At 39.9% G+C, this 25,402-nt stretch overlaps 1 gene segment (V, D, J or C); it reads right to left on the reverse strand.

The window, feature by feature from the left end:
- Window positions 1-2,148: 2,148 nt before the first annotated feature.
- On the reverse strand, window positions 2,149-2,620 carry LOC141332976 (Ig kappa chain V region 120-like). The segment is given in 2 exon segments: window positions 2,149-2,474; window positions 2,572-2,620. Coding segments are annotated over 2 exon segments (375 nt in total).
- Between the last annotated feature and the right edge of the window lie 22,782 nt (window positions 2,621-25,402).

The raw sequence follows: 25,402 nt of genomic DNA on the forward strand, positions 1-25,402 counted from the left end.
TTCCACAGGAAAAAGAGCTCCAGAAAACGTGGATTGATCGACAGGACATATAACCTCACTTTCAGGTAACAATATTGCATTTAAGAAAATGACTGTGGAAACTAGCCGGTTGGCTAATTGCTAATTTATAATGCGAGCATGTTTATCTTCCTTTAAACGTTTACGCAGAGCTAACATGTTATGTACTACTACAACAACTAAACTAAATATCTCCATTTTGTATAGATTACAAAGAACACAAAAGTGCTCAACATTTTACTCAGGATTGTTTTTCAAAAACACTGACTGGAATTAGGACGCTTGAGGAGGGTTCAGCTCCGTCTGTGTTTACCTGGACTCTAAGACCTCACGAAAAGAAAACCTTGCGATTGTAAATGAAAAAGATATTCTTTTTAAATGATGTTTTAAAGATTAACATGTTTAATAGTTTGTGTTAAGAGCCTGCAGTTAGATCGTAAGCCTCTTTCAGACAACATGTTAAGTCATACAAAAAACAGTGGGTTGAAAGTTTATTTTTATGCAAAGCGATCAAAAGATAACATTTATTTATTAGTTTGCCATGTAGTGTTTGATGTCAACCCCTTTTAAAATCGCAAAATGATATTCAGAACATTATTTTTTTGTTTCTGTCTTGCTTTAGACAAGGAAAATGTCATGTTTATCGTAATTTCATAATAAAGGTCGGGAAGACGCTTATGACCTAGCTGCAGGCTCTTAACACAAACCATTAAGCATTTTAATCTATATAACATCATTTGAAAAACTCTGTGTAAGCGTTTAAAGGAAGATAAACATGCTCCCATTAGAAATTAGCAGTCTTTCCACAGTCATTTTCTCAAAAAAATGCAATATTGTTACCTGAAAGTTAGGTTAAATGTCCTGTCGAACAATCCACGTTTTCTGGAGCTCTTTGTCCTGTGGAAAAATGTGAAATAACCTATTATTTTACGGCTATACGATCTACATCCCGGTACGCAACAATGCGCCACAGTGGGCGCTGCTGGACTACTATCCCTCACAGCCTCGTTTTCGATTCAAAATGGCAGCGGGCTGAATAAGGCGTATTAAGACTTTATCTGCGGCCAGCACTAATTCGGATAGAAAATCAGCAAATTCTTTAATAAAGTCTGTATGGTGCCCTGGTGGCCTGTATACAGTAGCTAGCACAAACGTCACAGGGGATTTATCATTAGTACTTGTTTCTCTGGATAATGCTATATGAAGCACCATAACTTCAAACGAGTTATAATTGAAGCCCGTTCTCTGAGATACATTGAGAATACTGCTATAAATAGTAGAAACACCTCCTCCTTTACCTTTTAGACGCGGTTCATGTTTATAACAGTAATCTTGGGGGGTGGACTCGTTTAAAATAATGTAATTGTCTGGTTTTAGCCAGGTTTCTGTCAAACAGAGCACATCTAGGTTATGATCAGTGATCATATCATTTACAAAAAGTGCTTTCGTAGAAAGGGACCTGATATTCAATAAGCCAAGCTTTATCAATTGTTTATCTGTATTATATATATTTTTTATTTGTTGAACATCAATTAAATTGTTAGTCTTGATTTGATTCAGGCGTTTTTTGTATTTTTTTGCTCGGGGAACAGACACAGTCTCTATAGTGTGATATCTAGGTGAAAGGGTCTCTATGTGCTGAGAATTAACTGATTTCTGTGACGTGAGGCGGCTAGCAGACGGTCGGTTTAGCCAGTCTGTCTGCTTCCTGACCTGGGCCCCAGTTAGTCAAGTGCAAACTCTAAGACTATGTGCCATATTTCTAGATAGAAGAGATCAGTGGTAGCTGGGTGTTCATGTGAAGTCACATATCAGGCCTTAGTGTGTGCTTTATTTGATAGTTCTTCCATTTGTTTATTAAGATACACAAGACAAAGTAATACTGGTTACACTTTACCATGATCATCGTGAATGAATAATAATATTATGTACTGTACATATCTATTAAATAGGTATAATAGGTACATAAGTAGAGTAAAAAAATAAATAAATACTGTACTAAATCTCTCAAATTTCTGCTATATGTCTTGTGTTTCTTGTGATCCTCTGATGAGCAGCTGCAGTATCTCTCATCTGTATGAGTGCAGTCACTGTGACTCTGACTGATGGAGGTTTTTGTACGACTCTTTATCACTGTGTGAACACCCAGCTACCACTGATATAGTGTTCACCTTGACAGTAATAATCTCCTGTATCTTCAGTCTGGACTCCACTGATGGTCAGAGAGAAATCCTTGTCAGATCCACTGCCACTGAATCTAGATGGAGTTCCAGTGTAACGGTTTGTTGCATAATATATGAGGAGTTTAGGACCTTCTCCAGGTTTCTGTAAGTACCAGGCTAAGTCAGTACCACCATCCACTCTACTGCTGGTTTTACAGTTTATTCTGACTTCTTGTCCTTGAACTGCTGTTATTATTGATGGACTCTGAGTTACAGTGATCTGTCCTCTACACTCTGAAAGAAAGAACAAGAATACATTTAGACAAATCTGAAAATTATGTACATTTCACAATTTATACAAGTAATAATAATAATGATCAAGTTCACAAACCTTGAGCAAACAGTGTGAGAGTCCAGATGAGGATGAGGATGTTGTTCATTGTAGTTGTTTTGTCTTGTGTGATGATGAAGATTGTGTTGTGTTCTACTGTCAGTCATGAAGTGTTAAACTCACAGCTCTATAAACACTCATGCAAAGTGTCTCTCATGTAAATGCTCACACAAAGAACAGGCAGCTGTCAGTCTTTGCTTGTGTTTATGGGAACTTTATTAGATTCATAATAATCAGATCAATATTAATATAATAAGTAATAAAGTCAAATCTTAAAAGCTGTTTAACTTGTTCTGGATATTATTTAATCTATATTCAGTTAGCAATAATATTTTATCTTTATGCCTTTGACACATTTTTGTCTTTTTGAATTTGAAAAGGTCACAGGCATCATTTATAAAACACGTGTATGATCAGATCCTAAATGATAATTTCATCCTAAATTGAGAAACAAACTATGATTTACTATATATATATATATGTATATGTGTGTGTGTGTGTGTGTGTGTGTGTGTGTGTGTGTGTGTGTGTGTGTGTGTGTACCTGGTATTCATCACGTTGTGGGGACCAAATGTCCCCACAAGGATAGGAATACCAGTAGATTTTGACCTTGTGGGGACATTTCTCAGGTCCCCATGAGGAAACAGGCTTATAAATCATGCACAATGAGTTTTTTTGAGGAAGTAAAAGTTTGCACAATCTCCTGTGAGGGCTAGGTTTAGGTGTAGGGTAGGTGTAGGGCGATAGAAAATATGGTTTGTACAGTATAAAAACCATTATGCCTATGGAATGTCCCCATAAAACATGTAAACCCAACATGTGTGTGTGTGTGTGTGTGTGTGTGTGTGTGTGTGTGTGTGTGTGTGTGTGTGTGTGTGTCAGGATTGTGGTCTGTTTTGTAGTGTTTTCCTAGTGTTCCCCCCATATATACTGTGTATATATATGATGTGAAGGGATGCAAAAATTTCTTATGTATGAAAAAGAGCATTTGTGGCAACAATAATCTGATAAATCTGATTAGTATGTCACAAGTAATAATGATTTCCTGAATATAAACATGTTTGGATTTCCTTATCCATGGTGATGAGTGCCGTACTTCTTCTGAACCATAAATGAATATTTATGGCCATTTTGTAGGTTGCTGAGTTTGTTCTCATTGTGCTTGAATTTAAGATGAACTGAGATTTATAGACTAATGCATTTACAGTTTGTGTGGTTTTATAAATCACTTGTTGGGACATTTCAGAAATCCTATGCACGTCTTTATAAAAGAGGCCCCAAAGCTCAAGCTCATATTTTATAATCAAATGTCACTCATTGAACCATGAAAACACCTGCAGATGAAGGAAACAAAAACTGTATAATAAAATTATGAACCTCAAACACTGAAACATTTCCTAGGATCACTATTGGTGATGTCTGTGTGGTTTTATTTCATGAACAGAATCTCTCAAATATTAGTTTGACTGTTTGACACTTTATTCTCTGAAATGAGTCAGCTGAGTTGGACTAATAGAGATATGAGGTTTGTTCATATTCATCAGTTCACTCTGAGACTCTCGGCAGTCATACTGTCCTTCTTAACCTCTTAAGCTCTGCACCCCCCCCTCCTCCCCGCGGACCCCCAAAATTGCATCATCAACCAAGTAAAATATTAATACGTTGCGAAGCAGTGAATTAGACATATATGGTATCATTTGAAAGCTAAAAGCCTTATCTTGCAGAATGGAGACCCCTAGAGGACATTTTGCCTCCCAATTAAATCTCTCTACCTTTTTTTTTTTTTAAAGGCACAGTTTAAATTATTTTTTCCCCATTTTACTGGCACATAGTGGAATCAAAAGAAACTTTCTGCAGCATCATAGACCAAACCGATTTCAAATAACAGATGTTCAAATAAAAACTTAATAATAAAAAAGCAAAATTATTTTTTTTATTTGTGTTTATCATAAAATTATGAAAAAAATACAATAAAAAATATTAATTATTCCACCCATGTGTTAAAATTTATATTTTTATCAATTTACTCCAATGTATGTGAGTAGGGCGCTATTTTAAAGGGGCTATATGCAATTTTCTGAAATTTAAACTGCTCGGAACTGCTCTTCTTTTCTGCTCGCTCTCACAGCGCGCCGATGTTCACTCTAGTCCTTGCTCGGCGCCGGTCGCTCTCAATCTTCGATCTTTTTCGGGCACTTGTCAGGGGTTTAACTTTTTTAGTCTTCTGTGGAGTTACTGTTGGTGTCAGAGTTGTCCTGGGTCTCTTCTGTGTATTCGCACAATCCAATGCACTGCTTGCGAGTGTAGGCTAATTGCTGACTAGCGGTGGTGGCAGAGTGATCTGAAACATTTAACATGAACGCACTTGACGTCACATCCGCAGACAGCGTGCGAAAAATCCGATCCGACAGAAAATAGGATACAGGCTTATAGGTGCACCCACTGTGAGCTGACAAGGTGTCAGTATGCTCATCAGGAGATGTTTGAGTCATAAATGGTCAAATAAAAAGGCTATTGTTACGTTTATTTTGGGGAAAAAGTTGCATATAGCCCCTTTAAATTCAGGTATGCCAAAATCAGTTTAAAAAAAATCCAAATATGCAGCAGAGCTGAAGGGGTTAATGTTTGAATCAACTGTTGACTCTGTGATGAGACACAGTCAAGGATTCATTCTGATGTGTGTCCTTCAGTATATCTGTGTCACTCACAGCTGAATGACTCTGACTGCTGTTTTTTTATTTTGAATGATTAACTAAACCAGAGTTCCTCAAATCTGGTCCTGGAGAGCCACTGACCTGTAGAGTTTAGCTATCAATCCTTGGTCAAGCTAAGGCTAAGTGTATCCCATCATGCATCATATTCTAGAAATAAATCATGAGACTTTTCGCTGAGATCTTACGAGAGGTCACAGAAACCTTTTCGGTGTAAGTTAAATATTAATAATAATTCGATATTACATAAAATTTGGTAGTAAAACAAAGTGTTGCACTATTTATTGGAGCCAAGATGAGTATACTTATATTGTAAAACATTTGCAACTGCTTTTTATCACTTAATTAGAAGCACCACACATTCAATTCCGACTACTGAACACACATTTATAAGTTCATTTTAAAATGCGAAGTATTAAAAATAAAAATAAAGCTTTGTAAACACTTTTTACAACACTGTAAGTATCTCCCATCAGGTAATGAAAAGTTCTACACACTTGTGGTCTTCAAGCTCACTTGAACACTTAAATACAGGAAATATGTCATAAAAGTTGTCGATTGGTTAAGTGCAGAGACTGCAAGTATGAGTATTTGGACAGGCCACCACTTACCTGTGATTTTCTATGGATCCTGAAGACCTTGATGAGCTTTCTCAAGTGTGTCTGATTAGAGTTGGAGCTAAACTCAGCAGAAATACTGAACTAAACCCATCCATGCTGATGTTGTGTTTGAAAATCCTATGAAAGTATCAGATTATCCAGACAATAAATTACTGTTGAGACTTGATCATGAGTCAGTAAGTGCATTATAATCATGTGCTTGTTTAGGACTGATGATTTACCTGCTCAACAAAAATTCTTTTAGAGCTCCAGTCAAATCTAGACATCACAATATTATAAAGACAAGGAAAATCTTGGAAATTTTGCCAACACTGTGGCAGCAAGTTTTGATGAACAAGCACCATTTATTTATTTATTTATAGACAATTTGAAATCTAGTAAGTGTTAAATTGTATTATATTTTCTTTGTAGATTCACACCTTCAGCCACTTCTCAAACATTTGTTACATTCACCTGAACTCTGATTGTACTGTATTTAAAACCCTGACTGTTTGTTGACTCAGTGTGAAGTACTGTTTGTTTCACACTGCAATTCTGAGTGGTCTATTGTGGACTATTCACTTGGTTTTATGAGTCTGAACATTATAAGCTTTGCATTCTGATCTTGCATGGCCTCTGAATGTTGTTTGCCTCTCTGCCTGTGTTTGCCTTGTATTTGACCATTACCTAGTTTATGGATTCAGACCCTCACTCTCTGCCTGATGCTTCACAACTATATCACATGAATAAATCATCTCTGAAATGTTTGATACGCTGTGTCTTTGTGTTGTTTGTCATCCTCCCATCAGCAGCTGCAGTGTCTTTCAGCTGTATCAGTGCAGTCACTGTGACTCTGACTGACAGAGGTTTTTGTACGACTCTTTATCACTGTGTGAACACGCTTTTACTGTTGATGTTGTGGTAACTGAGACAGTAATAATCTCCTGTATCTTCAGTCTGGACTCCACTGATGGTCAGAGAGAAATCACTTCCATATTTGGATCCACTGCCACTGAATCTAGATGAAGTTCCTGACTGGAGTCTGTTTATGTAATAAATGAGGAGTTTAGGAGCTTCTCCAGGTTTCTGCTGATACCAAGACACACAGTCACTACAGCCAGAAATCGGCTGACTGGTTTTACAACTGATTGTAACAGTTTCTCCTTGTTTGATGGATTTTATTGCTGGATTCTGAGTCACTGTCACTTGTCCCCAAATCTCTGAAATAAGACATTTTATTAATTTAGTGGTTACTGAACTGTACATTAGATGTGTATAATGTTATTAAGACTAAATATTTACCCTGAATGCAGAGAGTGTCCAGATGAGGATGATGTTGTTCATTGTTGTAGTTTTGTCTTGTGTGATGATGAAGATTGTGTTCTGCTGTCAGTCATGAAGTGTTAAACTCACAGCTCTATAAACACTCTCAGAGCACTGAAGCGTGTGCTGACAATGCAAACAAGTGGGCAGGATTTACAACAGCTTGAGCTGCTAACAAACTCATAACAATTTTGGCCATACAATTTTATATAATTGACATTTACGCACAACTTTCACCTAAACATTAAAATCACAAATTAAAAAAATCATGGCTGAGGAGATGAGGAATGTTGTAATTCAAACTTACATCTTTAATACTGTTTATGCTTTGCTGTACACACCACAGAACTCTCATGGTGTGTTCACACTTGGCAGGTTTGGTTTGATTAAAATAAACTGCTGTGATTGCTCCTGTTGTACAGTTCATTTTTAATAATTACAGGTGCATCTCAATAAATTAGAATGTCATGGAAAAGTTCATTTATTTCAGTAATTTAACTCAAATTGTGAAACTTGTGTACTAAATAAATTCAATGCACACAGACTTAAGTAGTTTAAGTTTTTGATTCTTTTAATTGTGATGATTCGGCAACAGTCTATTTCTTCTTTTCCTTAGCCCAGGTAAAACGCCTCTCACATTGTCTGTGCTTCAGGAGTGGCTCAACGTCTGTGTGTGGTAAGTCTATTCCTTGTGAAGTTCATCCAAATTCTTGAATCGATTTTGCTTGACAAGCCTCTCAAGGCTGCGGTTCTCTTGATTGGTTGTGCATCTTTCTCTTCCACACTTTTTCCTTCCACTCAACTTTCTGTTAACATGCTTGGATACAGCATTCTGTGAACAGCCAGCTTCTTTAGCAATGAATGTTTGTGGCAGTCGGGGAGGAGCTGAAAATGGACCTGTCAAGTCGGACACGTTGGGGATCTCGTTGCTTCCTCAAACATGGCAGATCACGTGGCGTTTGTTTACTTTATTGCAGATGAACTGGAAGCTATAGAAATACCTTTTTTGTTTGAAGAAATGCAGCACATGCAAGTGAAGCAGCAACTACAGATTTCAGCATCAATCAATGTTGACCACATTACATTAAATGTCTGTGACATTTTAGTTATTCCATAAAAAATATTACTTAAATATGCAGCTGAATACTATAAGTGGGCTGTATGAAAAAAGTACAATAATAAACTTATGCACAAATCCAATATAAAGAATTTAAGGGGAAAAAATGTACTGCAGTCAAAAGATCATAAACTATTTACGAAACACGCGTGATCATCGTCATGTGGTGAATGTGGCCAATCATGAGAAGCTGTGACGTCATCACAGCCTGGTGCAGTCGCTTCTGAAATGCTGCGCAGGCTGAGCAAGCTGTTCTCGAAAGGCTCTCGCGTTACTTTGATGCCACACGTGAACGTCACGTGGCGTCGGCGCTAGGGATTCCGGTTCTGGGAGTCACGATCCGATTCCAAAACGATTCTTGATCTACATTTTTTCCCCAATTAATTCTTCTGCTGTGCAAATACAACTTTACAATTTTAAAAACATGTAAAATTGCAGTTTATATGCTTTTTGTTTATAGTTGAAATCTCTGTAAAAGTAGGTGTGTCAATCTTCACTGGTTTCAAGATTCAATTTAATTTAATTACTGTTTTCATTATTAACTAAATATCATGATGCTCACATTCTTAGTTTTCAATAGTACTGCACATGGCTACATTTTCATATGTTTTATATCAAATTTATTTTGTGCCAATTTTACTTTATTTTTTAAACTATATAAGCAAGGTACATTTTAAAACAATTGCTTATTTAAAATAAGTGTTCTTTAGGTATCTGAATGTCACGGATTGGCCAGGTTCTACCACCTCACTCACACAACGATCACAATCACCCGAATACTAATCGGACGCACCTGCAGCCAATCACCAGCAACACTTATTAGCACACATCACACACCACTCAGTGTCCGGGCTCGTTTCCACGAAGCGGACTCATTGTGTCACTCTGTTGAGTTCACAATTCCAAGAAAAAACCTACCTTGCTACTTACCTGTTGATACTTACCTGAATTCTCGTTTCGTTCCAGTCTGAAGTCATTTCTCTGTTCCAGTCAGCGGTGTGTCAGCCGTAAGCCTGTTCGTTGGACTCCAACGGTGTGTGTGTGTGTGTGTCTCGTCTGAAGTTCTCCTCCCGTCGTTCCTGGAAAGGACAAACATCTACAATCAAACAACCATTCTACACATCAAGAATCATATCTGGACTGTTATACTTACCCAGTTCTGCACGATATCATCTTCAAACTGCTCTGCTGAAATAAACCTTCTCATTATTAACACTTACCTCTCTTGTTGGTCTGCTTCCGTAACAGTTAGCCCGGACCAAGACAGCAATCAGCATGAGCAATCCGGATCCATTTCAAGAGCTGGTGGACTCACTTCGCAAAGTGTTGTTGGCTACTCATACCACCATTCCAGCAGCAGTTCGCCCCACAGCTCCACCGGCACCCAGCACTTCTTCGGTTCCCGTCAATTCCAGTCCCATGGCCCGACCAGCGCCCTACTCTGGCGGGGCGGAGGAGTGCAGCGGATTTCTATTACAATGTTCTTTGATATTTACCATGCAACCTGCTCTCTATCCCACAGATCAATCAAAGATTGCTTTCATCACTTCTCTGCTTACCGGACCAGCTCTCAAATGGGCTGATACTCTATATCATCAGGCCTGGCCGGCAACCCAGTCAATTCAGACCTTCAAGTTTTCGGACGTTCTGATGCGGAAGTGTCTGCAGGAGAACAACTGTATCATTTAAAACAGGGAAGTATGACTACTCAAGATTATTCCCTGCGTTTCCGCACTTTAGCTGCTGCCAGCGGATGGAATGAGCGATCGTTACTGACAACCTACCGGCTCGGTCTGGATCCCACTCTCAGGATGCAGTTAGCGGCGTTGGATGATTGGAGAAATTCATTCAGCAATCACTTCGCTGTTCAGATCGCATAAAATCATATCAGGACCAGTCAGCCACTACTGCACTCCTCCGACCAGTACCAACCGCCAGCCCTCCAGAACCAATGATCCTCGAGTCAGGAAAGATCTCTGCAGCTGAGCGACAGAGAAGGCTGACCCGGGGTCTGTGTATGTACTGTGGGGCTGCGGGACATGTCCGTCTCAACTGTTTTCTTCATCCAATACAATCCTTGGTGAGTGTATTATGTTCTGACATGGACAATATGCATCCACTGACTACCAATGTTCAGTTAACCACCCAGTCCTCTTGTATTACAGTCGCAGCCCTCATCGACTCATCGGAAATTTCATCTCGGACACCCTCTGTCGCCAGCTCCAACTACACACAAAAGCCTCAACCACCATCTACCAGATTCAACCCATAACCAATAAGATCAACTCACGGACCCGAATTCACCATAAATGTGAACCCATCATCCTACAAATAGGAGTTCTACACCGTGAGGAGATTCAATTTCTGGTTCTGGAGAGTGCTACGATGGACATCATCTTGGGGCACCCATGGCTGGTGAAACATGATTCCATCCTCTCTTGGGGCACAGGAGAAGTGACTAAGTGGGGAGAGGGATGTGCCGACCACTGTTTTCCAGATCTTCCACGTCCGATCCACAAACCTTTACCAGTCAACGTCACATCAGTCGAAAGTCCTGTCGAGAAGCAGTCAGTCCAGATCCCTGAAGTCTATTCATCCTTCCAGGACGTTTTTTGCCCCAAGAGAGCTTCCCAGCTACCTCCACATCGGCCATGGGACTGCGCCATTGACCTTGTTCCGGATGCTCCAGTGCCCAGAGGTAAGATCTACCCGTTGTCGCTTCCGGAGACTAAGGCAATGGAGGAGTACATACAGGAGGCTCTCAACCAGGGATATATCCGACCATCAACCTCACCCGCAGCATCCAGTTTCTTTTTTTTGTCGTCAAAAAGGATGGAGGGCTGCGGCCATGCATCGACTATAGGATACTCAATCAAGGTAACGTCAAATTCCGTTACCCACTTCCTCTCGTGCCAACTCCGGACATCTAAGGTGTTTACCAAGTTGGACCTCCGCAGCGCTTACAACCTCGTGAGAATACGCGAGGGGGACGAGTGGAAGACTGCCTTCGTGACCCCTACTGGCCACTACGAGTACTTAGTTATGCCCTTTGGGTTGGTCAACGCCCCCTCCGTATTCCAGAACTTTATCCACAAGGTACTCCGGGAGTTCCTTCATCACTTCGTCATAGTCTACATAGATGACATCTTGATCTACTCCCGGAGTGAGGCCGAACATCGCCATCACGTTGCGGAGGTCCTCCAGAAACTACGGGAACATCACCTGTACCTCAAGGCAGAGAAATGTTCATTTCACCTATCTTCAGTGCACTTCCTAGGATACGTCATAGACCAACAGGGGGTCCGTATGGACGAGAGGAAGGTGTCTGCAGTAGTTTCCTGGCCAGAACGCACTACCATCAAAGAGCTCCAAAGATTCCTAGGATTCGCTAATTTCTATCGTCGATTCATTAAGAACTACAGCCTCATAACTGCTCCACTTACTAACCTGCTCAAAGGGAAACCAAGAACCCTTCTCTGGACCCCTGATTCGGCCGCAGCCTTCCAACATCTCAAGACCGCTTTTACTCAAGCACCACTCCTGACTCATCCTGACCCTGATCTCCCTTTCGTGGTAGAGGTGGACGCCTCTACCACCGGCGTGGGAGGAATCCTGTCCCAATATCACGGTACTCCTCCATTACTTCATCCATGTGCCTATTATTCCCGGAAGCTCAGCCCAGCGGAGAGGAACTATGACATCGGAAACCGTGAGCTCCTAGCCATCAAACTCGCTCTGGAGGAGTGGCGACATTGGTTGGAGGGAGCTAATCATACCTTCCAGGTAATCACCGACCACAAAAACCTGCAGTACCTCCGAGATGCCAAAAGACTTTGTCCCCGTCAAGCACGCTGGTCACTATTCTTCTCCCGATTCAACTTTACACAGTAGACTTCATGACCGATCTCCCTTCATCTGATGGTAATACCTGCATATTTGTCATTGTCGATGGATTCTCAAAATTCTGCCAACTAATACCCTTGAAAGGTCTTCCCACAGCTCTGGAAACTGCCGAGTTGCTCTTCAACAAGGTCTTCCGGTACTACGGCATCCCGGAAGATATTGTCTCAGACAGAGGACCTCAATTCATTTCTCGGGTATGGAAGTCTTTCTTTAAACTCCTAGGTGTGACCATTAGCCTCTCCTCTGGATATCACTCTGAGACCAACGGGCAGACGGAGAGGAAGATCCAGGAGGTGGGGCGGTTCCTCAGAACTTTCTGTCACGGTCACCAGGACTCCTGGAACCAGTTCCTTGGCTGGGCGGAATATGCCCAAAATTCACTGCGGCAACCAACCACAGGACTATTATTCCAGTGTGTGCTCGGCTTCCAACCGCCACTCTTCCCCTGGAATGGTGAACCATCACAGGTACCCGCAGTGGATTACTGGTTTCGGGAGAGCGAGAGAGTCTGGGACGAGGCTCACCATCATCTACAAAGGGCAGTGCGCAGAGCCAAATCCACTGCCGATCAGAGGAGGATTCCTGGTCCCATATACACTCCTGGGCAAAAAGTCTGGCTCTCCACAAGGGACATCTGTCTGCGCCTGCCCTCGAAGAAATTAAGTCCCAGATTTGTTGGTCCCTTCACCATCGTGGAACAGGTCAGCCCCGTCACCTACAAACTCCAGTTACCACCTCAGTACAAAATTCATCCAACATTTCACGTATCATTGCTTAAACCCTTTCACCCACCTGTGATTCCCTCCACAGAACCTGGCCATGAAGAGGAACCCCCTCCCCCCTTGGTTCTGGAAGAGGGATCCATTTACTCGGTCCGAGAAATCCTTCTGTCCCGACGTTGTGGTGGTAATCTGGAGTATCTCATCGACTGGGAAGGATACGGACCGGAGGAGAGGTTGTGGGTCCCCAGAGCCGACATTCTAGACCCAGCCCTCATGCAGGAATTTCACACCAACCATCCTGAATGTCCAGCCCCTCGAGGACGAGGTAGACCACCACGACGTCGGAGGCCTCGGCCCTCAGGAGCGGGCCCTGGGGAGGGGGGTAATGTCACGGATTGGCCAAGTTCTACCACCTCACTCACACAACAATCACAATCACCCGAATACTAATCAGACGCACCTGCAGCCAATCACCAGCAACACTTATTAGCACACATCACACACCACTCAGTGTCCGGGCTCGTTTCCACGAAGCGGACTCATTGTGTCACTCTGTTGAGTTCACAATTCCAAGAAAAAACCTACCTTGCTACTTACCTGTTGATACTTACCTGAATTCTCGTTTCGTTCCAGTCTGAAGTCATTTCTCTGTTCCAGTCAGCGGTGTGTCAGCCGTAAGCCTGTTCGTTGGACTCCAACGGTGTGTGTGTGTGTGTCTCGTCTGAAGTTCTCCTCCCGTCGTTCCTGGAAAGGACAAACATCTACAATCAAACAACCATTCTACACATCAAGAATCATATCTGGACTGTTATACTTACCCGGTTCTGCACGATATCATCTTCAAACTGCTCTGCTGAAATAAACCTTCTCATTATTAACACTTACCTCTCTTGTTGGTCTGCTTCCGTAACACTGAAAGTTTACAGACAATAGTTTTTCTTTTTTCCTCAGCATTACTGCCGTTTTATTATTACTGATGAGATCATAGACAGGCAGCTTTAACAAACTAATGCACTATTGGCGAACGGTGACTTTTTTTTTTTTTTAACCAGGCATGCTTAGTGCTAAAACCACCAGTAATACCAAAAATAATGATATCTTTAGATTATTTAGGAACCAATAAAATCAGAGACGAAATCATATTTTAATATTTCCTCTTTTCCCTGTTTATTATTTTAAAAAATTATAGACATTTTATATAGGCTATTTTTTTCAGTGGACTTTCACATTTTGAATTGTTGAGAAATTATGATAATATACAGTTAGGATGTTTTTTTGTTTTTGTTTCTCATTTGATTTAGTCGAGTAAGTTGTGCATCAAACACAATATGATTTTCGGCAATCAGGATCTGGCAGCAACAGCGCGTTTTTCCGCTTGGGCGAGCGTTTCGAGGACAGCTTACCCCGTGAATAAAGTCATGCGCATGACAGAAAAACAGAGAATGCGCATCAATTCTGAGGAGTCGAGGAAGATGCAGAGAATCTGCTTGCCCGGAAGATTCTATTTCAAATAAGGGATCAACTTATAAGCATGTTTATATTATTTAACACGTGAACGCGGTCTCTCTGACAGCCTGGGTATGCGGAGCATTAGCAGCTTATATGGACGGAACGCCACTGATGCACAGATCTATTTCGATATATCAGATGTTTTGTCCTGCTCTGAAAACATAACTGACTGTATGTACAGTTTCGTTTAAAACTATTTGAAAACGCAAGTGCATTTAACCGCATCTGTAATCGAGCTTTAGGACGAACAAACACAAAGCGCACGCGAAAGTCTGTCAGTGCATCTAATAGTACTGCATTCCAGACGGCAGAAATGAAAGCATAACTTAAGTAAAACACGGCGGATGGAAGCACACAATGTCAAGCAGTGCGCACGAGTCTCACAGTGCAAATGCTGTGCAATGAAGCCGGCAGCGTCTCTAGCGCGCACACGTGCCATATGCGAAAAAAAAAACAAGCTCAGAATCGATTCTGAAATATTAGGAATCGATTCAGAATCGTTGAAGAGAGAATCGCGATGCATCGGAGAATTGATTTTTTTCTCCCACCCCTAGTCGGCGCCGGTTCAAGTTGGACAAAATTTCTAACCGGCATGCACTACTTCAAGTCAGCCGCTGATCGGTCTGCGCAGCGCCGCATGAAGTCGAACGCACCTAGTGTGTCTTTATAAGTGTGTCTTTACCCTGATGTTTGCTGGACGTTGATGTTGCTACCCTGTGTTCCAAAACAACAACAATGAACAACATCATCATCCTCATCTGGACACTCTATGTATACAAGATAAATTAAATTAAAATATAATGATATCAGTAGTGAATGATACACAATCACATAGATCCTAATGTCTAACTCTAACTATGTTTCCTGTTCTGCTCCTTGGATTATTAAAGTCTTTTCGTTTGTATTACGTCGTTGTTTGTCCGTTACTCGTCTCAGCGTGACAATGTGAGACAAACACAGGCTTCCCTTCAGACTGTAGTCGGAGCTGAAGATGTTCAGGAGCATCAGGCCTCAGGAGACTCTCTCATGAGGCTCTCAGTGAGGAGAGGTAAGGAGAGATCAGTGTTCAGAGTAGATCCACTCACTCTCTCCTCTTGATTGTCATTGATGTCTCACATGGAGACCAACAGCACGAGACTGTATTTATTCTTCACACTGAGCTTTACTCTCTCTCATTTAACATCTGCTCTGGTTTTCACAAGCAACATCAAACTCAACTGCATGAATGCTTTTACACAACTGATATACTTTAAAATGAGTATTTAAAGAATTTGTATCTTCATGTCTTGATTGTTCTTCTAAGTACTTAGTACTACTAAGTACGCTGAATATCTGCTGATGGAGCCTGTCTTTTCCGAGAGGAACAGAATCACTCAATATATTTTTTTAGCTATCAATCCTTGGTTAAACTAGAGGCTAAATGTATCCTATCATGCATCTTGTTCTAGAAATAAATCATGAGACTTTTTGCTGAGATCTCATGAGAGGTCACAGAAACCTTTCCGATGTAAGTCAAATGTTATTAATAATTAGATATTACATATAATTAGATATTAAATATAATAACAAAGTGTTGCACTTGTCAAAGTGTTGCACGTCATATTGATGTCCAGTCAAATCTAGACATCAAAATATTATAAAGACAAGGGAAATCTTGGAAAATTGTTAACATTGTGGCAGCAAGTTTTGATGAACAAGCACCACACAGGTATTGATTGATTTATAGACAATTATATGTCCTTGGTAGTATCACACATTCAGCCACTACTCAACCAGTCATTACATTCACCTGAACTCTGATTGTACTGTATTTAAAACACTGACTGTTTGTTCACTCAGTGTGAAGTACTGTTTGTTTCACACTGCAATTCTGAGTGGTCTATTGTGGATTATTCGCTTTAATAATTTAAAGTTTTTATGAGTCTGGATATTATGAGATGCCTGTGTTTGCTTTTGTTTGACCATTACCTGGTTTTGAACACTCTCTGGATTCTTGTTGTTGTTTCTCCTAACATTTTTAATGTTAGGAGAACACTCTCTGAGAACACTCAACTCAGTTTTGAACAGTGTTCTCAGTTTTGAGAACACTCAACTCAGTTTTGAACACTCTCTGGATTCTTGTTGTTGTTTCTCCTAACATTTTTTAAATGGATTCAGACCCTCACTCTCTGCCAGATGCTTCACAACTGTATCATAAAATAAATCATCTCTGAAATGTTTGATACACTGTGTCACTGTGTTGTTTGTGTCACTGTGTTGTTTGTCATCCTCCCATCAGCAGCTGCATAATCTCTCATCTGTATGAGTGCAGTCACTGTGACTCTGGCTACGTTTACATTAATCCGGATACATTTGAAAACGGAGTTTTCATTTTAAAACGCTCTCCGTCCACACTAGTGTTTCCAAGCGTTTTCCAAAAGTTTCTCATCCACACTGAAACGTAGGAAAACAGCAAATTCGCCTTACTGCGCATGCGTAAAGCCTCCAAAATTATACAGACGTAATAAGTTTTCACACAATTCTTCTGGCGGGATAATTTACGGAAATATCTCATTATCCACTGACGCATCTGTATCGCGCTCATTTATATTTTATCTGAAAAGCAGTTGTTGTCATGTTTTGCAGGACAGCAACTGTGAGTAAATTTTCCGTCATCATTTTAGGACTGTAATTTGAAGAGTGTACAAGGTAAATCTCTTTAGCAGCAGTGTGTGAATAGCACAGGCACAATTACTGGTGTAAACATAGATATCTATTGGTACAATATGCATCACATGACTATAAATATGCGTCATCGTTTTCAAAAGCCTCCGTTTTCACAGTCCACACTACAACGTGAAAACGGCGTTTTCTAATTTATCCACTTTGGCCGGAGTTTTTAGAAATAATCGTTTTCTGTGATAAAAACGGGGTTTTCGTGTAAATGAGAGGCCAAAACGCAGGGAAATATCTGCGTTTTCCCTTCGTGTAAACGGGGCCTCTGACTGACAGAGGTTTTTGTACGACTCTTTATCACTGTGTGAACATCCAGCTACCACTGATCAGGTGAACACTTAGACAGTAATAATCTCCTTTATCTTCAGTCTGGACTCCACTGATGGTCAGAGTGAAATCAGTACCAGATCCACTGCCACTGAATCTAGATGGAGTTCCAGTGTAACGGCTTGAATCATGATATATAAGGAGTTTAGGAGCTTCTCCAGGTTTCTGCTGATACCAAGACACACATGTACCACAGTTAGTAAGAGGCTGACTGGTTTTACAGCTGATTGTAACCGTTTCTCCTTGTTTGATTGATTTTATTGCTGGATTCTGAGTCACTGTCACTTGTCCCCATATCTCTGAAATAAGACATTTGTTTATTTAATGGATACTGGACTGTACATTAGATGTGTATAATGATGTTAAGACTAAATATTTACCCTGAATGCAGAGAGTCAGTGTCCAGATGAGGATGATGATGTTGTTCATTGTTGTAGTTTTGTCTTGTGTGATGATGAAGATTGTGTTGTGTTCTGCTGTCAGTCATGAAGTGTTAAACTCACAGCTCTATAAACACTCTCAGAGCACTGAAGCATGTGCTGACAATGCAAACAAGTGGGCAGGATTTACAACAGCTTGAGCTGCTACCAAACCCATATTACAGTATATTTGATTTTACATTCTGACTAATGTTATGTCGTCCATGCAGTTGGTTTTTATTTTAATCTATGTGGAAATTTAGGCAGAATGAGCCATGACAAGAAGATACTTAGGCTCAATCCCAATTCTACCCCTTAGCCCTACACTTAGCCCTACCCCTCCGTTTGGCGCGTTCACGTGAAGGGGTAGGGGTGTCTCATTTCTCTTTTGGTTGGAGGGGTAGGGGTAAGGGGAAGGGCCAGATAGCCCTCCAAACGAAGATTTTTCAGGACCTCACTTCAAACGAAGGGCTAAGAGAAATTTCCAACATGGCTGCTCACTCGAGCAAGCAGACTCGTAAATATAAGTAATTTTTGCCTTTAATAAGGATTTTCATGACAATGTTTCATTATATTTATATTACCTTCAATCTTGTGTTTGTGTTTATGGTGTTGTTTTGTTAATAAACGTTTGCAAAAAAATCGCTAAAGTTTGCTAGCAGATAGCACTGATTGCACGATATTACAAAATATATTTTTATGTCATATACACTTGACTGCATGTTAGAAACATGAAAGACCAGTGGCACGGCAATTTCCACTTTTTAAATCCCCTCTGATGCGCATTATTCAGTGTCCTGCATTCGCCAAAATCATGGCAGTCCACCGCATCCAGTCATGTGAATAAATGTAAATATTCGCTCAAAACACCCAAAAAAGGCAGTGATGATGCAGTCAGGACCGTGGAGCCGGCTTGCTTTGAAATGTATTTAATGATTGCGCCTAATGCGCCCGCTCACCGCACCAGTAATTTAAATCAGTACATAATAATAAAAACGATACCTTACAAATAAAAAGAAGCTGATTTTTACGATCAGAAATTTCTTAAACCAGTGAACCCCTGTAAACATTTTAGTCCAAGGATCCAGAAAACGAATGCGTTCAAATAGAAAGTTCAAAACGAAATTCACAAATGAAGCATATATACTTCTCCAGGCACCACTACACTGATTAGCAATTTGCCGCGCATGTGATAATGCGTTGTTTGTTTTGCTTACGGCCACATGTGAATGAACGGTGCGTACACCGTACATTTGTACTTTTTGCAACATGACAACATTTTGACATCTTAGAATGAGTGATAAACATCTGCGCATGTCCTCTGACGTAACATTAGGAACTAGCGACAACGTATGATGACGTATCACAGTGTTGTAGTGGTGTCCCATTTCTTAGGGGAAATATTTTAGCCCTTCCCCTTTACACTTTGTTTCAAGGGACAAGGGGAAGGGGCGAGGGGTAGGCGGAGGGGTAGAAAATAGAATTGGGATTGGGCCTTACTAAACTTCTTGAACAATGTAGTCACACTGCACTCACCAACAATACAAGCTGCATTAACACACACCATTTGTATGTTGTTTTTGCACAGAACTGCAGCTTTTCCGTGCGATGAGCATGTGAGCAACCATAGAAAGAGTCTGTGTAAAATATGTAATTTGCCACATACTCTATAACTGACATAACTAAATAGCCAAAAGGAATATGAACAGAATAAACATAAGTAATAGATTCAATGTTTAGTAACTTTTGAAATCTTTTTAAAATATCTCATTTTCTGGCTACGACTCAAACCAGGGACCATCATGCTGTAAAGAAACAAGTGCTACTTACTGAGCTACTTTGTATTGTTGTTGATCACTGTTCAATGAGTTTAATAAAAGTACATTTTACTAGATTAGTGTGCATTAAAAATGTTCGATTAATCTGCTTTTTTTGTTTTGTTTTGTGATCCATGATGATTAAGCTGCATATGAAGAACAGAATAGGTCAAAGGTAACCTCAGAGGTCACAGATCATCAGATATATTTCTTTAAAAAAAGTTATATCATCACATGACAAGAGAATGAATTAGAAATATAGGATTTAAAGTCAAAATGAATTATGTCTATTGAAAAGGAAAGGACTAAACTCTTCATCTGGTTATGAAAAGAATGTTGTTCTTAAAGCAATGGCAAACAATTCAAAAGGATTTTGTGTGAAAGTGTTTTGTTATTAAAAATAAATAAAAACAATAATAATTTAACCAAAACTATGATTGAGTGTCAACAGCTGATGTGTTTCAACTATCAGTGTGTTGAAGTGTTGTTTGCTCTGTCTCTGCTGGAGTTTGTGTTCACTCGAGTGGAATAGAGGTTTTTGTACGAGCGTTTCATTAGAATGTAGCACTATGGTACACATTAGAATAATGAGACGGTTGTGATTTTGACTGCATTCCACATGTCTGCTGTTAAAAGTCTTGTTGAAATGCTGTGAATGATGCTGGTTTAAAAGAGTGCTGGAGCTGCAGTGTGTTTTCTTAGTGTTTGTGAATGTGTTGTGTTTGTCTCCTGCAGCAGGTCCCACAGTGAAGCCTTCAGTGTCTCTGCTGCCGCCGTCTTCTCTGCAGATCTCTGGAGACTCAGCCGCACTGCTCTGCCTGCTCAGCTCTTACTCTCCACAGGGGGCACAGGTGAGCTGGACACTGGACGGCTCAGAGGTCACCGAGGGGGTCGTGACCAGCGCAGAGAGCGAGCGGGACGGCCGCTTCAGCCGCAGTAGCGTCCTGACCCTCAGCAAAGCACGCTGGGAAGCGGGAGAGCTGTACGTCTGCAGAGTAACACACGATGGAGCTCCTCATGAGGTCTCCTTCACCAAGAGTCAGTGTTAGTTAGATGAAGATGCATGCAGTGTTTGTTCAGGTGTTTTCCAGAAGCAGTAAATCTAGTCAAATAAAGCTCTCGGGGTTTGAAGATGGTCTCTGGAGACAGAGCTGCTCTATTCTGAGAGGATCAGAGTCACTTCACCCCGACAATGCAAATGAGATTTTCAGTCCACACTCCCAGTGTCACTGTTTGATTGGTTACATGATCTGGACTGAAACACAGCAGTTTCACTTCTGCAAGAGTCAAGCAGCCCAGACAAACTCATATTTATTGGAGATAGTGAAAAGATACATGAAAATACCATATAAATCCATAATTATCTGTTGAGTTTGATTGACAGGGATAATATATTACACCTAAAATATGATGATCATTTTCAAACACTGACTCATTCTCTTCACAATTACAAGACTGATTGTATTGTATATTGATGATTGTAATGATATTGTGTTATGTGTTTGTTCACTGATCAGTGTTGTGTGTGATTGTGTTGTAGAGCAGCTGCAGTATCTCTCATCTGTATGAGTGCAGTCACTTTGATTCTGACTGACAGAGGTTTTTGTACGACTCTTTATCACTGTCAACATTTCACTGCTGTTGTAACTCTGACAGTAAAATCTCCTGTATCTTAATTCTGTACTCCACTGGTCAGAGTAAAAATCAGTACCTGTGTAAGATCCACTGCCGTTGAATCTAGATGGAGTTCCTGACTGCCGTTGATCTGCTCCATAAATAAGGAGTTTAGGAGCCTCTTCAGGTTTTTTTAGATACCAGCTTATACATGCAGTACCACCACAACAACATGCATCAATTATGCTAGTTGTACACTTTATTTTGACTTCTCCTGTTTGAGTGAGCAGCTTTGAGGGAGTTTGGGTCACTGTCACCTGCCCAATGGATTCTGTCAAGTGAAGAAAAGTACAAGCCATTTTTTTTTACACAGTCATTTATCTTTGAAAAATACAAACTTAAATCATTTTCCAAACCTTGACAAAACACTGCCAGAGTCCAGACAAAGATGATTGTTGGTTGATGATGAAGAGCTCTTGACCATTTCATGTTCAGTTCATAGAGTTATAAACAGAGCAGTGAAGCTTGTGCTATCCATGCAAAACTCCCTCTGCATGCAAAAGCTGCTGTATAAACTGTGCTCACAATGAGACGGGTGCGATATCAGGACAATATAGATTCATTTATTAGATTTTGACTCAAATAATTAAAATATTTAAGTCAATGAATCCTGAGGAGATTCTACTTTTACCTGCATTTACCTGAACTGCTGTAATTGCTATTTAATCAATTAGTGCAATGAGGCCCTGGTTACAGATTTTATGAATTTGTGCCCTTTCTACTTAATCACCTTATTTATATTATTAATTCAGGCAGAAACATAAGCAGTATTAATGGCTCAATGATGATCAGTTGCTTGTTTGAATCCTTATTCATAAATTGAATGACACATCTCTTCCTCACAGTCTGACACCTCAGATCTACTGCAATACACCAGAAAAGATACAGAGATCATCATCATTGCCCTCTGCACCTGGATAAAGAGATATGTGTAAAAATGCTGTTTGTGGTCTATCATTAAGTCTTGAATTTTAGCACATCCCACAATGTAAAATTAATGATTAACACTGCTTTGTATTTATATGGAAACCACTGGTAGGGTGTTGCACTGAAGCATAGTGGAGTTAATTTGATAATTGAGTGATTAATTAAGCGTTAATCATGTTAAAAATGTGGAATCACTAAAGAAAAAAGAAACTGCAAGAACAGGAGAAGAGACCAGCAGAAACACAATTACAACTAACAGCTGCAGATTTAGATTATGTCAACTGAAATAAAAGAAGACATTAAATATCTCAACATCTCAACAGACATTGTTAAAAAGTTCCACTCATTACTTATTACAAAGCTGTTTGCCTTTATTCCTTTCAAATTTTGTTTCTCAAAGTTAACAGAAGTTGTCTGTAGTTTGATCATGCTTTTGCAATCTGTCATGTGAGTCAAATATCAGGCCTCAGTGTGTGTTTTGTCTGAGTTCTTTCATTTGTTTATTTAGATACACAAGAAATACTGGCTACACTTTGCAATGATCATAGAGTTAATGGAAGATGATATAATGTACATGTACTGTATATGTCTGTAACCCCAGTAATGATACCCGCTATATTAAAGCTGGGGCCTGGGTAAGTAACATTATTCGTGTCACAGTTATGATTATCTGTAACAATCACATGTATTCCATTCCCTTCAGCAGCAATAAAGACTATTGAATCAAATACTTGTCTTATAAGTCTTTTTATATATTTGAATGTGAAATGTAATAAAATAAAATATGAAAATTCAAGTCTTTTGTAGTAAAATGAAATGTCAAATTAAATAAGTTTAAAGGATTTACAATTTCAGAAAATAAACCAAACACTTATCTCACAAGTGTTAAACACCCTCACATGTATAACTGTGTAACTCAATAACACAGTCTTCAAATAGGTATTCAATGACCTACTCAGTAATTTAAATCAAAACTCACTTAAATTGGCCCACATTCACGCTCTCATTCAAGGGCGAAATTGTCAATCACACATTGGGGGAGACAGCTGTGGGACTTTTTGTGTTGGCGCATGCACACATTTTTTAAATCAAAATAAAATAAAAGTCAGAGTCCAAATGTTTGTAATTGTATAACACAACAAGGCATTTTATTACATCTGATCGTCAAACCAACGTATACTCACCCTGTAATGATTACAGCATCAGCATACAGGCTATTAAGTCACAAAGCTTAATTTAAAGGGATAGTTCACCCAAAAATGAAAATTCTGTCATCATTTACTCACCCTCAAGTTGTTTAAAAAATTATCCCTATCTATCCCTTTAAATATTCATATGAAACGAACCAGTGCATACTTTGTAACATGCCACTCTTAACACTTTTATTAAAATGATCCAAACACATTCTTGCGGATGTCACTCATGGCTATTAAGCTTTTGCAGACTTGTTTTCTATCAATTCTGTCCAACCTATTTCTGCTTTTTTGTTTCAATAATTAAACATTGTTCTTAGGGGCGGCTTGTTACCACATCTTACCCTATAATGTTACATTCACTCACAATGAATGTCAGTTAACCCTTGTGTGGTGTTCATATTTTTGATATTCAGCCAGTGTTCGTGGGTCTGGTGGACCCGCTGCATTTTGGGGTTTTTAATTCAACATAATCAAACAATTTATGTTAAAATACTCAACAGATATTTAGGCTACTTCATCCCAATTACAAGCAATATAAACAGCATTTATGGTTAATATTTCCTCTTTAGCTTTGTTAGATCATATTTAAGAATTGTAACCTTGTGCGGGAACGGCAGGGGTAGAAACAAAACTCACTTTTGCACTCACACTCTCTCACACTTACACACAATCTCTCTCTCACATGCATGCACACACACGCACGCACGCACGCGCACACTACACACACACACACACACACACACACACACACACACACACACACACACACACACACACAGATATGTGGTTCATACAGGGACTCTCCATAGGCATAATGGTTTTACAAATTTACAAACTGTATAATCTATCCCCCTACACTAACCCTACCCCTAAACCTACCAATCACGGAAAACTTTTGGCCTTTTTTGAAGTTCAAAAAACACCATTTAGTATGTTTTTTAAGCCGTTTGGTTTATGAAGACACAGATGTCCTCATAAACCATGTTTACGTTGTAATACCCAAGTCATTATACACATATGTGTCCTCATAAACCATATACTATACAAGAACACACACACACACACACACACACACAAACATACACACACATAACAGCAAGGCCTGACAGGAGGAGGACAGAGTAAAGGTCCTACAGACCCGAACACCATACAAGGGTAAAGAGCTATTAATGTCATGCTGTCCGGTACCTTAGAACATTAAATTAATTACTTCTCACTTCTCTGTTAAAAATGCCTAAAATCTCCAGAAACTTACTTTCTTTTTCTTTCCAAAGAAATTACGGATGTCAGCTGCTGCAGTCTTTCTCTTGTTCATTTTTGGCCACTACTGTGAAATATAACAGCAACGCGATTCCAAGGGATGAAAATGGTGAAGTAAGAAAGAACAAATGGCAGGACTCTAAAATAACTTGCTAACAATAACCCATTTCGGAGAACAGGACTGTGGCTCAAAACGCTAACGTTAGCTTTAAAAACTGGGTTTGGTACAGTACATTTGACAAGCCTGTCTCTGACCGCTATCCCAGTTTGCTTTAAAGCCAGGCTACATGCTAGCGTGTATACAGTAACGTTAGATAGCTGTCGGCTAGATTGTCAATAGCCCCATTCATACAAGCTGTATAATATTACAGTCGAAATTTACAAATTCTACAATTCGAAATTCTAGTTAAATTCACCTGGTCGTTATCTAAGGGATTATGTCAGCCAAAAACAGTATATTTACCATTCATAGATATGTGCCAAATGTCTGTCAGATTTCGCGCTCTTCTTCTGTTTGTTTTTCCCTAACTCACTGACGGTGCACGAGCTACTAAAGGTATAGGGGAAAACATGACATGGATTAGGTTTTGTTAATGTATAAGGATCGCTAAT

Source organism: Garra rufa, chromosome 4 (assembly GCF_049309525.1).
Source record: "Garra rufa chromosome 4, GarRuf1.0, whole genome shotgun sequence".
Taxonomy (NCBI): Eukaryota; Metazoa; Chordata; class Actinopteri; order Cypriniformes; family Cyprinidae; genus Garra; species Garra rufa.